The sequence below is a fragment of the Octopus sinensis genome, unplaced genomic scaffold (assembly GCF_006345805.1).
Source record: "Octopus sinensis unplaced genomic scaffold, ASM634580v1 Contig18900, whole genome shotgun sequence".
Classification (NCBI taxonomy): domain Eukaryota; kingdom Metazoa; phylum Mollusca; class Cephalopoda; order Octopoda; family Octopodidae; genus Octopus; species Octopus sinensis.
In genome coordinates, this window is record NW_021836126.1 from 331,460 (window position 1) to 349,346 (window position 17,887).

Genomic DNA, 17,887 nt, shown 5'->3' on the forward strand with positions numbered 1-17,887 from the left:
TGAAAATATTTTTTTTCCGCTGTTACATATGTATAACATGCATAATTAAAACATTCTATTAATTTTATAATGTATTTATAATAATACTGGGAACTGACATTCGGTCGAGTGACCAAAGTAATAATACAGCAGTTAAAAGGATTCCACAATAATTGTTAAGGCATCTAAATAACAAGTATTTAGGAATAAAGAATTTTATGGAAATTAAAAAACTGATTCGACGATGAACAATCTAATTCAAATATATTCTTTTGTCAGATATACAAAGTTTAGGAAATTGATATAATTTTAAACTTTCGGGTCTTTTTGAGCTCTTTTTGTCTTTTCTGCAGGTTTTTAGCTGCTATAGATTTCAAGAAATGTGTCTTGAGTCTGTTTATATCGTATCGTCGACAAAAATACATATGAATCTATCAACGTACTCCGTTATGTCTTCGCACGTAATCACTATTGACCATTCGATCACAGTTTGTATTCAAATCGTTTACGTTTTTTGCTCGACTGTTTGTAAAATAAAATAGCAAATAGTCTACGATTTTTGATTAAATTGTCTTAATTACAATATAAATAATTGTTCAGCCTATTTCATTCTATTAAAGAGTATAATAACTTTAAACGGAATGAAAGTAAAATACATTTTATAATTTTTAAATATTATGAAAGTAATGAAAAAAAAATATCAAGCTTGAATTATAAGCTTGACTGAAATTAAATCAAAGAAGGGTATTTAAAAAACGGTTTATTTTTTCAAAAATAAATTTTGTTTGTATTAATGAATATTTAAATATATTTATATGAGATTTTCATTTTTTTATAACGTGAGATGTAATCGGTTTTTTGTTGAGTGGGATAAAGGTTTTTATATAAAAAAAGGTATATTAATAGATGCCTAAATCAAAAAAATCTAATGAATTCAAACTCTCTAAAATATTAAATAAATATCCGTACGAATTTACGAGAAGTACTAATGGGGGACTTAATTGCAAGTTCTGTTGTGTTCCGCAAATTGGTGTATGATAAATATCTTCTAAATTTTGAACGAATAAAAAATCTTATTTTAAATTTGAAAATATTTTTGATTGTTGATGAAACCCAAATTTCAAATAATAAATTTGTGAATGTTTTGGGGAGACTATTTGTAATCCATCGAAAATTTATCTATTAAATTGCATTTCTGTTGAAATATGTAATGCTTCAGTTATTTTCCAGATAATCGATGAAACTTTAAAGGATTTTAACGTCAAACGATTTAATTTTGTTTTATGGTTATCGACGCTGCATCATACATGATATCTGCTCCAGAAACATTGTCAATTATGTATAACAATGTTATACACATCACTTGTTTTGCTCATCTTTTACATAATTGTGCCTTAAAAATTAGTACACACTATGGGGATATTAATAATCTGATTGCCACGATGAAAATTGCATTGCTCAAAAAAAATCTTGAAGAGATCTTTTTGACAATATAGAATTACCACCTGAAGTAATAATTACAAGATGGGGAACTTGGCTTAGTGCAGCCTTTTACTACTCGAAAAACATGCATACAGTTCGCACTATAGTTTCTGGTCCTGAATTTAACAAAAAAGGGAAAATCTTAGATAAAGTAAAAACTGCTTTAGATTTAATTAATTTGGAAAGAAACCTTGCATTGATAAAATCGTGTTATAGTGACATATTAGATGGATTACATCAATGCCAAGAAACTTTTTTTACCATTGAGGATGCCGTTAAATTTATTAATGTGATAAATTTTGGGGATGATCTATGGGGAATATCTAAATATTTCCGTAAAAGAATAGATAAAAATCGATTAAAAGAAATTTATACTGCTAAGATTGATAATTGTTCACCAGAAATTTGTTCGATATTATGGAAATGTCCAGCAACAACTATTTCCATTGAAAGAAGTTTTTCTATGCTTCAAAAGATGTTGGAGAAGGATAGAAACTTTAAAAATGATAACATTAAATATTACTTTTCGTTATATTGCAATAAATTTGAGTGATTAGTTCGAAATATAAGTCTTATTAAAACTTTATTAATACATAAAATAAAAATTTATTAGGTCATATTATGGGCATATATTTTTTCGTTTAAGGTCATATAAGTCATATTTTATCGGTCATATTTGAAATTTTTTAGGTCATATTTGCGGTTGCCCTACTCATAATATGTATAAAATTAATGACAAATTACAATTCATAAAAAATATATCTAATGTACAAAACAAAAGTTTTGAACAATTAAAATATATTTTGTTTAATAAAACTTAGGAAATTGAAAAAATTTACTTCAGTCATAAAATTTTGATATTTTCAAAATAAAGTGATACTATTAATAAAAATGTTAGATTGAAACAAAATCTTCTCACGCGTTGAATATTATAAATAGCAAAAAATGAAGAAAAGCAGAAATGGAGCAAAGAATTCCAACCCCGGAAAATAATGAGAACAACGACAATTTTGAGAATGACTTAGTTGAAATTATCGACATCATATCTACACTTGAAGAGTTAAACCAATGGCTAAACGAAGAGGAGCTGACAATGGATGATATAAATGTGATCTACATAATTGAACAGTTTATACAATTTTTGTCGGAGCGATGTGATGTTATTAGAAATCGATTCAGAAACGGAAACAATAATTAGCTATCATTTATTTCTTTTATTTTTTTCTTATTAAAATAAATTTCAATTTCCTACATTCGGTCATGATAAACGTATGGATGATCAAGCAGTAAACTGAAAGGACATTCGGATGTGTCTATAATGTCGACCCAAAATTCCAAAATCAAAGTTGACACTTAAAACAAGAATCCATTTCTATAAACCTCAATATTTTTGTTTACGACAAGACAGAAGAATGAAATAATTTTAATCGAAGTTCGCATTTTTTCCACAAGAACTGTTATAACAAGTTTTGGTTTGGAAATAACACAAATACTATCTTCTTGCAAATGAGAAGTAAAGATTATTCCAATAGTCCTAAAATGGAATAAAGCTGTCTCAAAGTTCTAAGATATTTTCATACTAGAGTTATAGCAGTGAAAAATGTAATTTAGTTAGAATTAAGTTTTCGTTAATGAGTTTGTGATCACTTAATTATCAAATCAAAAAAAATATTTGGTATTTTTGTTAGTTGACCAATTTTCTAGCAGATAAAGAAATCAATGATATACAGAAACACAATAATTTTGATTTTTTCACAATTAAAGATAGAATAAAGAAATTGAGAAAAAATTTCTTTTGTAAATTGCAAGAAATCTAAAATATTTAGAATGTAATAAAATTCGTAATTAGTTAAGAAAAATTTCTGATATGGGATTTGCGGTCAAATGGACTTAATTTTATTATCAAAATATGCGATATTTGTGTAACATTCTATAAAAAATGGTTTGTAGAAAAACACAAATTGATGCAAAAACATAAATCGCATATGAACAAGCCTAAAAAGAGCATTCAAAGGTTTTTTCCCACTACTGTTGTTACTAATGATTTTTTGCTCAATCTAACTAAATCATTTGTTTCAGCAAATATTCCATTATATAAATTACGGAATCCTGCCTTAATAAATTTTTTTAATACTATTGGATTCGAGTTACCTTCAGAATCAAAATGTCGAAACAATGTCAAAATTTTGGCAGAAAGACGTGTTAGTGAGATTATCCAATTGTTAATTAATGAAAGGATTTTCTTAATTGTTGATGAGTCTGATGCCGGTAAAGATAAATTTGTCAATATTCTTATTGATACACAATTGTGGTTTAAGGATAAAACTAAGTTACCTTACAGTGGATAACTTAATTGCCTTCATTAAAGGACTTGTTCTCAAAAACAGTAGTCGAAGGCAACTATTTTCTGAAATAGGACTACCTCTAGAACCTATTGTTACTAGATGGGGAAGCTGGCTTTGAGCAACCAAGTACTAGGTGGAACATTTTCTCAGAGTGTTGGAAATATGCAATTCGTTAAAAGGAGAATCCCTATTGATTCGGAGGGCAAAAGAATCAATAAACCATGAAGGACTTGTTAATGATTTAAAAGAAATATGGAATCACTATTCTCCACTTGCAGATGTTTTTCCTGAAATTGAGTCCACAAACTTTTTAATCGAGAAGGCTATTAATTTTTTGAAAATACTCGATCTGAAAGAAGATACCTGCAAAATAAAAGAATATATTGATAAAAGAATGAATAAGAATGAAATTATGAAAATTGTTACGGAGAAGAATATTTTTCGCCTATGGAAAAGTTGCGACTACTCCAATGTCAGGCAACTACATGTTCTGTGGAGCGTTCATTTTCAATTCTCCATAAAATTTAGGCAAAAGATCGGAATTTTAAACCGGAGAACCTTAAATTTTATATGATTCTTTATAACTCCTGATTTAAAAAAAAATTCTTGGCTCTTTATAGGTCAACTTTTTGATATTTTTGGGTCAACTTTGTGATTACCCTATTTATTATAAATAGGAAAAAATTAAAAAAACAGAAATGGTGAAAAGAATTCCCACCCCGAACAATAATGAGAATAATGACTATCTTGAAAATGAATTAAATGAAATTTGCTACATAATTGAAGAATTAGACCAATTTTTAGACGAATATATTTTGAACGAAGAGAATCTGACACCGAATGATCTAAATGTGATCAACATGGTCGTTCAGTTTATAGAATTTTTGTCGGAGAAAATTGATAATATTGGAAATCGAATTTAAAACTAATATTAATTTCTTTATTTTTCTCTATTTAAATAAATGGTTATTTTGGACATTAAGTAGAAATTTATTATATGATATGGTTTAGTTTTGATTACTATGAGAAATGACACTTAATAAATTATTGTTTGAAAACTAAAATGATTTTTATTTTTTTATTTGACACATCTTATCTATTTGGGAATTTTGATTTAATGGTAGGCAGTGTTGAAAATGCCGTCTCACACTCATATGTTAGTTGCAAATGGAATAAGCACTTAAAGTAGCATATTTGCTAATTCTGAATAGGAATCAGCCATCTGAATCCAGAAATCGCTTCGCGAAACTTCAGTGAATACGTGTTTTTCATATCCATAATTTTTCATGTCGATAAATTCTTCCTGATTTATACAATTTTCAGACGAAAGATTTTCAACTGAAATTGAAAATGGGTTGTTCAGAAAACGATACTATTTATCAAAATCTGAAATATCAGAAAAATATCTTAGAATTTAGACGCCAATTGAGTCAATTACAATCCACAAAATATTCTCAGCAAGATCATTTATTTGTCTACTAACAGTATCATTTAAAAGTGAGATATGTTTCAGAATGTAAAGTTCAGAACTTGCTATCATGAAAAAATAAAATATCGGAAAAATGGAATTTTTCGATATAAATATTTGAAATTTTATTTAATGAAAAAATAAAATAATAATTTTTTACCTAGTTTTTAAATATAGTTGAATATGCTAAATCTATCTCCTCTCCATTCTTTTTAATCGCATTCTTCAATCAAATTGCTTACCAAAAACTCAACAATGTGAAAAAAGATGCCGTTAAATATGCCTTTTTAAACCGAATCTTGCAGTTATACGAGGACTGGCTGGAACAGGAAAAACCGCTGTCTTAATAGAAATTATTCAGCAGTTACTTATTGATAAAAATAAACGAGTTATTATATTTTTCAAATTTAAAGATATTGGTAACTGCTTTTCGAATACTGCTGAAAAAATTGCATTAATTGCAACAACACTGGGCAACTGGCGGGCTACGATGCCCGATAAATGCACGGGTTGCAAAGAATCTGGCAGCTAAAAAACCGGTCCACTGGGCAATGTCGACAAAGCACTTAAGATGGTTGTCGCCTCGCGTCACAAAATATTTGGGATCTGCGCAGTCGAACCCATCACGTTGTGTTTCTTTTGGGGGTATGTTTTTCTCATAAATTGAATTTTTATTATAATTTTCGATAGTAAATGAGATTAACATCAAACTAAGTGGGATTAGAAGAAAATTAAATGAGATTAACGTCAAACTAACTGGACTTAATAACGAACTAAATGGGATCAATAAAAGATTACGTTTATTATAAATATTATATTTCGACGCAGAAAATAAAAATGCCACGTAAATCATTGGAAGAGAAAAATCAAATACATAGAAATGAAATACATTTAATTTCAGCTGCAGAATCAGGTGGGGATTGGAAAAAAAGGCAATTGAACTCAATATCTCGAGAACAACAGGATATCGTTGGATAATGGATGGAGTTAAACCTGACACGAGAGGTGGAAATTATAGAAAAAAGTTTGACGAAGAACATATCGACTTTTTTATATCATGCATTGAAGACTATAGCACAATTACCCTTCATGGAATAAAACGAAAATTTGAATTAATTTTTCCGAAATTATCAATATCAAGTATCGCTCGACATCTCGATCTAAGTTTGTATACATTAAAGAAATTGAGATTCGACCCTGAAAAAGCTAATTGTGAAATTAACAAAATCAAGAGAAAAAAATTTGTTAAAAAATATTTAAAATTTAATGATTTTCACATTCTTCGTCTCGGTCCGTACAGCCCAATGCTTAACCCCATACAAAATGTATGGTCAAAAGTAAAAGCTCACATGAAAAGAGACATCTCTTCTAAAAAAACCAAATTTTATTCCAACAAGGAGAAGGTTTGTCAATTAAAGAGTATCGAACACGGATACTTGAACAAATAATTGTTATGCAACGAATAAAGAGTCTTGAACAAATAAAGAGTCTGTTATGCAACGTGCTACTATCTCGATGTGTGCTCTACCTGGACAACAAGAAACTAACAATATTATTAATAATAATATACCTAGAGCAGGATGGACAACCGCATCGGAGAGACAGACGTCCGATGGCAAGAACATCGTCTTTGCCATTGCTGAAGGGATCGAGTGCACGACCCGGGAGGACTGGGTTAAATCCGCCCTTTCCCAAGTGTTGGGAAGAGCTTCCAGGATGCCCAGAAATGGGTGGCCTACCCTGCTTCAGTGTTTCAATCGACGCTTTAGCTCGAACCTATCGTTAGATGCACTGAAGAAGCTGGCCAAGACCCCTCCTCCTGGCTCGCGGGGGAGGACTGCCGCTGCGGTTACGCCGTCAGGATGCCCCCCGTGTTCTGAACAACACGAGCACCAGAGTAGTGAGTTATCGCTACTCTTGCAGGTTAAGGAGATATTTAGTAGGCATATCTCTGCGAATCGTGTTGTCCCCCTTGCGGACCGCAGAGTGACCCGAAAGATACCTCGGTGGCAACTCAGAAGTGACGTGATGGGTTGCATCAATCGTGCCATAGCTTACGCGATCGTGCGTGAGCCTCCGGAGACAATGGACGAGATTTCTCTTTATTTGTACTCGGCACAGACAACCTATGATGAAATCACTCAGAGGCCTGCCCCAAAGAGTAGATGGAGAGAAAACATTGCCGCAAAAGTAGCCGCAAGGAAAGCCGAGCTGGAAGCGCTGACTGGGCACATTTTGAATGTGAGCAATGGGGTCAAGGGCAAGACTCCCCCCTTGGTGCGTACTTTACTTCGTCGGGAACGAGCTGCCAAATGGGACCTCAACGAGTTGAGGCGTGTCCGGGCAGAGAGGGAGGAGCTGATTCTCGTTTATCAGAAGAAGCTCTCAACTCATGAGTCTCGGTGTCAGCGCAGGCGGGAGAACAACCTGTTTGAATTTAATCGCAGGTCGTTCTATCGTCGGTTGCACGGAGAGACGAAGGAGGGTACCCAGCAAAAGGCCGAAATGCTTGACACATGGGGGAGTATGTGGAAAGCACGTCCTCGCAAGGGTGTGTCGTTTCCGTTTTGTGGACCCGATGCTCCCTTGATGACCGAGTCTTGTGGTGTCTCTGACATCCGCAAGAAGTTCGATGAAGCAGTAACCCGTCTCTCTGACTGGAAGACACCTGGGGTCGATAAAGTGTATAATTTCTTTATTAAAAATTGCAAACCTATCCATGATTGCATGTGTCGAGCAATCGAACAGTTTACACTAGACCCTGGCTCGATTCCAGAGTGGTTATGTACTGGGGTCACTTATTTGATCCCTAAAGTAGATAACCCTTCCGCTCCGACAGATTATCGTCCGATAACCTGTATGCCCAACCTGTACAAGTTGATGACTAAGGTGGTGGCTACTGAGGTCAGAAATTTCGTGGAGGTGAATGGGATTCTGTCCGAGAACCAGTTAGGTACTCGGCGGGATTGCCAGGGAGCTAAGGAGCAGGCACTGATCAACAAATGCCTCGCGAGAGCCCACGGAAACTCACTAGTGTCAATGTGGGTGGATGTGAAGAAGGCATATGACTCGGTTGATCATGCCTACCTCGTTGAGTGTCTGCGAAGGCTTAAGTTGCCAATGTGGTTTATCAAATTTGTTGCAACTGTGATGGACAGGTGGAACGTCCATCTAAATTACAACAAATGCGATATAGGCGAGGTGAAACTAGAGAGGGGCATATTACAGGGCGACAGCATGTCTCCGCTGCTGTTCGTCCTCTGCCTAGAACCGCTGAGTAGAGTCCTCACTGCCCAATTCGAACAAATGTCGATCGAACATGAAGGAGGGTGTTTTAGCACCAACCATCTCATGTTCATAGACGACATTAAGCTGTTCGCTCGGTCTTCAGAGATCCTTCACTCAATGGGTAAAGTCCTGAAAGGTTTCATGAAGGCCGTGGGGTTGGAGCTCAACTACAACAAGTCGGCGACTAACACCCCTGTGTGTGGTGACCTAGTCAAAGTCTTGGAGGAACACCAAGGATATAAGTATCTTGGTGTGGTTGAGAGTCCAGCCTCATTAATCACACCCGAAACGAGAAAGTGTGTAGTGGAGGGTGTGCGTAGTAGGGCGGCAATGTTATGTAAGACTCGGCTTAATGCACGGAACTTATTTCATGCCTTGAACGAGTATGCCATCTCATTGCTAAACTACTACGTTGGCCTGATCGAATTCGAGCCGAGTGAGTACGATGAAATGGACCTTATTGTCCGAAGAGTACTCCGAGAGAATCATGTCCACGTGTTGGCAAGCAATAAGGAGAGATTGTACTTGTCTCGCGGGCAGCTAGGACGTGGACTGAGTAACATCGTACACTTAAGTGAGCGAATTCTTACTAAGATGCACGACACCTTGTGGAGTGGGTCGAGTGTATCCCAAAGGAAGGCTGCCATCCTTGCTGCTGAAAAAGCGCGTGGTACACACCTAGGGACCATAAAAGGCTATGTGTCGGCTAAGTATGGTCTAGGTGCTACCCAAGTTAATGTGAAGGAGTTGATCAAACTTCAAAAGGAGTCTTTAATTAAAAAGATCAACTTAAAAGTCCTTCACAAGACTCTCTTTAGCAGCCTGGACAACCCGCACATTGACGTATCGTCGTCATCTACGTGGCTGAAATATGGGAATAACTCTCCCCGATCAGAAGGGTTGTTCTCATATTTGCAGGATAGAAACTTTTTTAATGGTCAACGGAAACAGTGTAACCACTGTAAGAGTAAGGCAATGACCGTTGACCATTTAGCCACGAAGTGCGGGAGTATGCTTTACCATGATTACACATGGAGGCATAACGAGGTGGTGAGGTCCCTCCATCTTTTGCTCTGCAATAAGTACGGCTTGAGGCGGTCCAGAAAGTTGCGAACCCATCGAGTTCAATCGGTGTGTGAGAACTCGCGGGTGTGCATTAAGGTGGATACCCCCATACGCACCTCGATTGTTGTCCAGCACAACAGACCCGACATTGTGGTCCACGATAAGGTCACCGGGGAGATTGTTATCGTGGAGGTGGGCATCACGTGCCTAGACCGTTTGCAGATAGTGGAAGTGGAGAAAAGGAGGAAGTATGACCTCCTTGCAAACGAGCTAGGACTGATGCACCAGTGCAAAGTCCATGTCATCCCGTGTGTGATGACATGGGATGGACTGGTCACCAAATACCACAAGCGGTACTTAAGACAGTTGGATGTAGATAAGTCTCTACAGGCTTATATACAGTCAACTGTTCTTAAGAGGACTCTGGAGAGTGTCTCGTTTGATGCTCGCCGATCCAGCCCTTTCCTGACGTTTAGTCAGCAAGAGGCGCTGGACTGCACCTTCTCGAAGGTCTACAGTGCCAGAGAAGAGGAGGAAGAAGGGGAGGAGGTGCGTGGAGTGCCGCCTTCTGCTCACTTCGAAGGCTCTGGACTTAGTTAGTAAAATTACTTAGTTAATTAGTTTCTTTCTTAATAAAAAAAAAAGTAGATAGAATGAAAACAATTACATCTAAAGATTATGTACAACTTTATTTCTGGAATACAGGGAAATATTGCTGACACACTAAATATGGTTAACATAAAATTTAAACAAACAAAACTCTTGAGCTACTCGTAAATATCAAATTCAAACCTTCAGACATGCGACGGGTTAATTTACCTATTCGTTACGGGGGCATCGGCATTCGTTCTTGTGGAGATTTATCCCTCCCATGTTACCTTTCCTCGTTGTCTGCTTCCGCTAGTTTCGTGAACTCTGTTCTATTCCCCTTCTCTGAACAGCCCGAGTTGTCGGAATATGCGGCAGGTGTCGTCAACATGTGGATTTCTCGTGGGCTTAAAATCCCGGACGTCCCCTCAGTTCAAAAGAACTTGGATGAGATACATTGTTCGCATACACTCGAAGATATCCGCCTACGTGCTGACCAGTTTCAGTTGGCAAGCATTAATTGTGCCTGTCAACCCCACTCGGTCGATTGGATTGACGCTTTGCCGATTTCCTCTGCTGGAATGTTCCTGGACAACGAATCCGTATCAAGACATAACCGGATTTTCTCTGGTTGGAAAAGGTTTTTTGATTAAAACCGCACCGATGGCTTTAAATTATGGAGAGTCGGGTACAGAAGGTGGAAGAGTAACTCTCGAAGAATGGAGAGTAGCACTAATGAAAGTGTTAGCGCCTGTAAGATTTGCTCACGCAGCAGAGCGAAATCCTGATGCTGTCGACCCACTAATGGACAGATTTCACACAGTAATGCGGAACTTAGATCCAACATACCAGCCGGAACGTTCACTTGTATTAAAAATGTACCAAAAATATCTTCCAGACCGAGGTCTAGATAAACTATGCTGTTTACTAGACAAAATGCTTTATACATGTCCTGAAGATCCAATGTCAGCATTGAGATTCTGCACTATTCCTTTTTATAATGCTGGGAATGCAGTATTATCTCGTGTGGTTTCCCTATGCGCAGCATTCCCTAATGAACTAGAAAGAGCAGTGATGGTAGAGTCGTTATTCGCGTCAGCACACGTAAATAAAGTTAGTCGCTTCATTGGTCACTGCTTCGCGGTCTTAAATCCAGACCATTTATGTATATACCAGAAAGGGTTAGGATTAGTGAAATCATCGGCATTCAGCTCCATGTCTCTCGATGTGCGAGCCGGTACTTAATAGCTAGCTTATTCCGTTTTCCACTTTTTTTTAAAATAAGATTAATTTGTGGATCTGTCAATTCGAAAATCGAAACTTCATTCATTTCCCAAATTTAAAAGAAACAAAATCAAATGATATATTCATTCTTTTAGAAGTCCTTATCGAATTAAAATCCGAATTTTCATCTCGATTTTTGGACTTTAGAGCTCATTCGGACGAATTTTAAATGTTTTCTATACCTTTTGATGTAGAAATCAGCAAATAAAATTTATCAATTGAAACTTATAGATTTGCAGTCTGATCATGTTCTTAAAACGATTTTTTATTCAAATCTTTGTAACATTGTGGAATTTTATGAGAAATATGTTCAACCGCGTAGAAAACATACGCTGTTAGTAAGCCATTCCAAAAAATGATATCTTTATTTGGAAGTACTTTGTGTTTGCGAACAGTTATTTTCAAAAATGAAACACAGGAAAAATAATCATAGAACAAGAATTGCGGATAATCATCTTAATGATGTTTTAACTTTATCGAAAACGACCTATGCACCTAATATCGATGAACTCTCGAACAAAAAACAACAGTATATGAAAAATTAAACAACAAGTTCAATTAAAATAAAATTTACTCGTTGTTTGGTTAAGAAAGTTTTATTCAATTAATTAATATTAGCCTTAAATAAGTAAAAAAATTATCCGGCCCGCAGACCAATAATATTTTATAATCCGGCCTGTGAAGTCGGAAATTCTGCCGACCACTGTACTAGAATGAACTGCCACAATAAAAATACACAATAAAATACTAAAAAAAAGATCGAAATACCAAAAAATCAAAATTTAAAATACTATAAAGAATTAAATTTAATTTAAGAAATCCTTATGAATGAAGATTAATTGATTGATAAAATAAATACAAATTTACTTGCAAAATAAACTTTATAGAAAATATTTTACCAGTAGTCAATTTAATTAATCTTCAAACAAATAAAAAACAAAAATATTATAAAAATAAAGTATTAATTTCAAGAAAAAATAAAAATTAACACCCAATAATAACAATAATTAATTGGAACCAGATTAACAACCAGAAACACAACAAAATAAGAAAATAACGTGCATAAAACGTGATATGTAATTTATCCTAATTAAGTCAATAAATTTAAAATATTTTAAAAATTAAATGATTTATTGTAAAATAATTGTAATTTACTAAAAGTTAACAAAAGCATCCATCCGAAGTGGACCCCGCCAACATTATTGACGTTGCGTTGCCTCTCACAATAGCAACGGAGTTCAACTGGAAAAGCTACCGGGTCTCTCGTGTGGCGTAGCTTTTTAATGTAACTAAGCGTCCAAGCTTCTTTAGGAAGCGAAGCGATTTCCCACTTATTCCTCCAGTTGTCTCGACCACAATCGAACAGAACACGAATCGGTCTCGCAGCGCTTCATATTTTCTCTCCTTTGCCCTCATCGTTTTTTCCGCGGCATACAGTCTGTCCACTGCGCTCCCGGCAATGTTTTCAAATGGGAAAATTGTGATCCCATCAGGACGTTTTCCATCTCCTCTGTCAAGCCCGACCAGTTCAAGTACGGCGGGGTATCCTGCAGACTCCACGGCTCGCTTGAAAAATTCGTTAATCGCCTTGTGTCTTGGGAATCGTCCTGCACTTCTTCGACAAGAGTAAGCATGGTGTCCATAACAATCGACGTGGCCCCACACCGGTATTTGTGAGTCCGGCAAAACTCCATTCCAAGTCTGATGTTGATGCGGACAGTATCGTCGTCAAGGTGGGTTCCGACACTATCAACGGGGAGTGCGTGATCCAAGCTCCACTCGATTCGCATCTTCCAGTCACTAGACAGGCACGTCTGTGTTGGTTGGATTGGTTTAGAAGCCTCTCATATTTATCCTCGCAAATGATCCTGTAACGATCTTTCTTCTCAGGCATCATCCCCCTCGAATGCTTTATGTCTGTGATTTCAGATGATTCAGTTTGGAGTTGGAGAATCATCCTGATCAGCAGTCGACTGGAGTCCAAAGAGGATAGATATGCGGGGCAAGCTAAATCTTTCGGAGAAGGGATTCCCAGTCCGCCCAGGTTAACGGGTATGGTCGCCTGGTCCCACCCTTGGTCGTCGAATTTCACATTGGTGATGCGTTCAATGGTGGTTCGAAAGAGACCATCAATATACTCGAGCTGTTGCATTTCCAGGTAGTAGGGTGCGCTCCGAAGAACGTAATTCAGTTTTTATGCTGGCAAGGCGTTTCTTAGCAGGAATAGGGAGGTATGTGCGTACAACATCTCCAGACGTCTGAATGTTGTTTTTAGTTGATGTTCTTTTGTTATTAGAGTGTTACTGATTCCCGCATCAGAGAAGCATCTAAGTATATCTAGTTGTTCTGATTTGGTTTCTGTGGCTTTAGGCATGATCTCTCTGAATGTATCAAGAATCTGGTTCCATTCAGGCTGCGAAAATTCAAAATTGATCACTTTACACTTATTGGTGTTTAGGGTTAGCCATATGGATTCCAATTGGGCTATCAGACTTTTTAGGCAATCTAGTACATTCTTCGGATGGCCGCCCATGGTGCAATCATCCAAATACAGTCTAACCCCGGGGTGGGGCACCAAAGTGCCCCAAAAAGCGGGGGTGCCCTTCCAAACAGGGGTCTGGTTCAAACTATTGAATTATAGTTCATTTAACTTGAATTTTGGTTTACTTTGCGAACAAAGAACTCTTTCACATCTTCCAAAGTGTTTATATACCGATAATACAATAAGTTGTGCTTTTTTGCTCTATATTTTAATAGATTTCTATTCTGTTTTTTAATTTGATTCTGATTAAAATAAATCATTATTTTTAAAACATTTTTTTGAAATAATCAGTCAATTTCAAATTTTTCTTATTTCTTAAATCTTTTCCAAGTTGAAATCTAAACTCATAATAATTTTTGAGTGTCTCGAAAGATGTATTTTGCGCTATATTCTCCAACTTATCCATCATTTCATACGTTTTAATATCGTTGTTTTGTCCTCTATCCCAATTCCATTATAAAATTCGCGACTTTTGACTAGATCATCATTTTCTTCAGATATTACTTCCCCGCAATTTTTATCTTCAACTAATTCTTCTCTATTTTCCTCAATTTTCTTCCAACAATTAATTATTGTTGTTTCTTTAACTTCCATCCACGCTTTTCTAACAAGTACCATAATCTGTCGCATATCTATATTTTTCAAAGATTTAGGATTAATTGTTGTATCTTCTTTCAAATCAAACATAAAGTCCATTAGGAAGTTTGTGTAATATACTTTAAAACATTTTATTATACCCATGTCTAGAGGTTGAATCAAAGATGTTGTGTTTTTTGGAAGAAAAAACAATTTAACATTTAAGTATTCAAATAAAGAATGGCATGTAGCATCATCTACTATTAAAATTATTTTTCTATCTTGTGAGAGAAAGTCGTCGTTAATCTTTGATAGCCACATTTAGAAAATTTCTCTGTTCATCCAGAAAATATTTTCATGACCATAAGTTTTCAATAAATTATCGAATTGAAAGAAAAATTTTGGCAAATTACTTTTGTCTGCTGAATTTTTTCACCAGAAATGGTTTTAAAAACCAGATCATGTCTCTTCTTAAATCTGTCTAACCTTTGAGGCTTTAAAAGATGTTCGAGAATCAAATTTTGTTGATATTTTCTTCGCGATGACTTTGATTAATGTACCCGAAATAAAAAAAGGAATCTTCCCTCAATCGACGAAAAGCATTAAAAGTTAATTCGTCAAGTTTTTCAAATTGATTTATTCCATTAGAAACTTGTTCAACTTCATCTATTTGAACTAATCTTGAAATGACTGATCCTTATTAATGAAAGAAAAAATGTTTTTTTATTCGGGAAATAGTGCCTTTGCTTATCTTGAATTTTTTTGCAACCTCTCTTTCAGAAGAAGTTTGTAGACACTTTGCAATTTTAATTTTTGTTTCAATAGAAATTTGGAAGGCATTACACAAAGATAAGTATCAAATGTTCAAAAATAATATTATTCAAAAAAATATTATGTAATAATATTACAATAAATTAGTAAAGTGCCCCATAGTGGGGTTTTGATAATTTCCAAATTTGGAAAATATTGCTGAAAAATGTACTAAAAAATAAAATCGCCCCAAAAACCGAGGGTGCCCCAAGGCGGGGTTTTTGTTGGGGCGGGGTTCGACTGTACCAGGGAAGTGGAACAATATTTTGTGACATGGGCAATTCCTAGGCTGAACAAGGCAGGCCCCAGTGGGTCTCCTTGTTGGACTCCAGAACACGATGGGATGTGATATTGGCCGTCCACCAGACTGGATGGTTTTCCATATGAGATATGAATATAGCTGTACACTGATGGGTAGTATGTGAAGCAATCCTCCATAATTGTATCACGCCGTATCGAGTTGAAGGCATTTTTAATTTTGACGATTACGAAAGGAGTGTTCTCATTCTTTTCGGCGAATGTTCGGACAGCATGAACTGCCGCTTCACAACCCCTATTTGGGCTGGTTGTAATTGTGTTATCAACGTAGAGTTGCTCGTGTTACGAGCAATAAGATCTTTGAGGTGACCAGGACGGAGCCCATTTGCCGGCTTGGTTTTCTTAGGCTTTCTTGCCTGACATTGGCAGCATTGAGAGGACAAAATTAAATAAATAACATTTAGAAGCTTTTTCTGTTTGAATTCACCTATTGACCTCCAGGCTCTTTATCAATTCGTGTATAACTTATTCCCCATTTTAATTAAATATTTGCTAACTAAAAAAAAAAAATTCACCTATTTATTTAACCTAATTTATTTTTCGTCTACATTTTCACGTGCACGTTGTTGTTGCTCTTTCTTATATTGTTGTTCATTCTTATATTGTATATTGTTCATTCTGATATCCTTGTATTCATTCTTATATTCTTGTATTCTCACCTATCTATGATCCCATCTCATATCCAATCGTTTCAAACATTCCAATGCTTAATTTGCTTAACCAATAACACTCGCAAGAAGGCGAGAAAGTGCTTTGACTGTCAGAGAGATGTGCACCTATCTTGTGCCGGCTTAACTAAGTTATCATCTGCAGCCCTCGCAATCTGGAAATGTCCAGCGTGTCTCAGTGCTTGTCCCCTAAAGCCAGTACCCCTTCAAAATCCCCCACTTCCGTCTCTCCCGGTTGTTTGTGACATCCCCTTCGAGGATTTGTTATCCACTGTTGCCGGTCTGCGCCGCGCACGTAAGATAATTTATTTGGCCGATTCAGTTTCCTGAACATTCCTGAGGCCTCGTTTGTAAGAATTGGAAACGAAGTTCGAATGTTAGCCAACTCGATTTCAAGTCAAATGGCAATGTCAGCTTTTGGAGTTAATCGAAAAATGAAATAGTGATTCCAGAGTTTATATATTTAATTCTGAAGCACGTCGAGATAATATGAACATTAATAATAACGTCAGAAGAACTGAGATAGAAGAAATAATTCGGCTTCTAGAATTGTCTTTACCACATTAGCTGGTGTTTCAAAACTAAATTCGTTTCCTGAAAAATTTGATGTTATCATAATTGATGAATGCAGCCAAGTCTCATTAATTTGTAATTATATTTAGGCTTTGGAATCTGCAGGATGGATCGGACTACTATTGTCCAAAAAATGCAAAATGGCAGGTGATGATTCCCAATTACCTCCGATAATTAAATCATAAAGTAATATTATCGTGGATTAATTCGAATTAGAGCAGAAAGACGGGATTTATCTGTATCACTAATGGAAAGGGTTTCAATTCTTCACCCACAAAATGTAAATATGTTGACAATTCAATATCTAATGAACGAAACAATTATGAAATTTCCCTCTAACGAATTCCATAGTGAAAATCTTATTCCACATTCTACAGTCAAAACGAATCTTCTCTGGTTAGTGAAGATAATTATTACTTTATAGTAAAATTCCAGTTATTCGGAAAAAATTTTCTATATTAATTGATACAACAAAATGCAATTATTTTGAAAATAATACACAACAAAGTTCAAAACACAATCCACGTTATATTGTAATAATTTTTAAAGACAAGGCCGATATTATAGCCAAGTGTATAAATCGATTCGATGACGCTAGTGTTCTTCAGACAAGAATTGGAGTAAATTCATTTTATTCCAAACAAATTTAGACAATACAAAATAAACTGAAGACTGTTTGCAATAGATTTATTTGCCTGCTAAAAGGCGGATCGAAAATTATGTTTGTCTGACTTAAACGCAAATTTGTGTTAGTCCAAAAAATATATTTGATTATTTTTGTCCCTTAACCCAGGTGTTCTCAACCGGGGGCGAATCGCCCCCCTAGGGGCGAAAATTTTGTACAGGGGGGCGATAATTTTGTAGAGGGGGGCGATAATATATTTAATAAAATATTCGAATT

At 35.6% G+C, this 17,887-nt stretch overlaps 1 protein-coding gene across 1 annotated transcript; it reads left to right on the top strand.

Annotated features, from left to right (window-relative positions):
• The first annotated feature begins 7,302 nt into the window (after positions 1–7,302).
• On the top strand, positions 7,303–12,044 carry LOC115231820. The gene is made up of 3 exons (XM_029801753.1): positions 7,303–9,875; positions 10,569–11,319; positions 11,895–12,044. The coding sequence occupies exons 1-3, from the start codon at positions 7,303–7,305 to the stop codon at positions 12,042–12,044; spliced, it is 3,474 nt and encodes a 1,157-aa protein (XP_029657613.1).
• Positions 12,045–17,887: the final 5,843 nt, after the last annotated feature.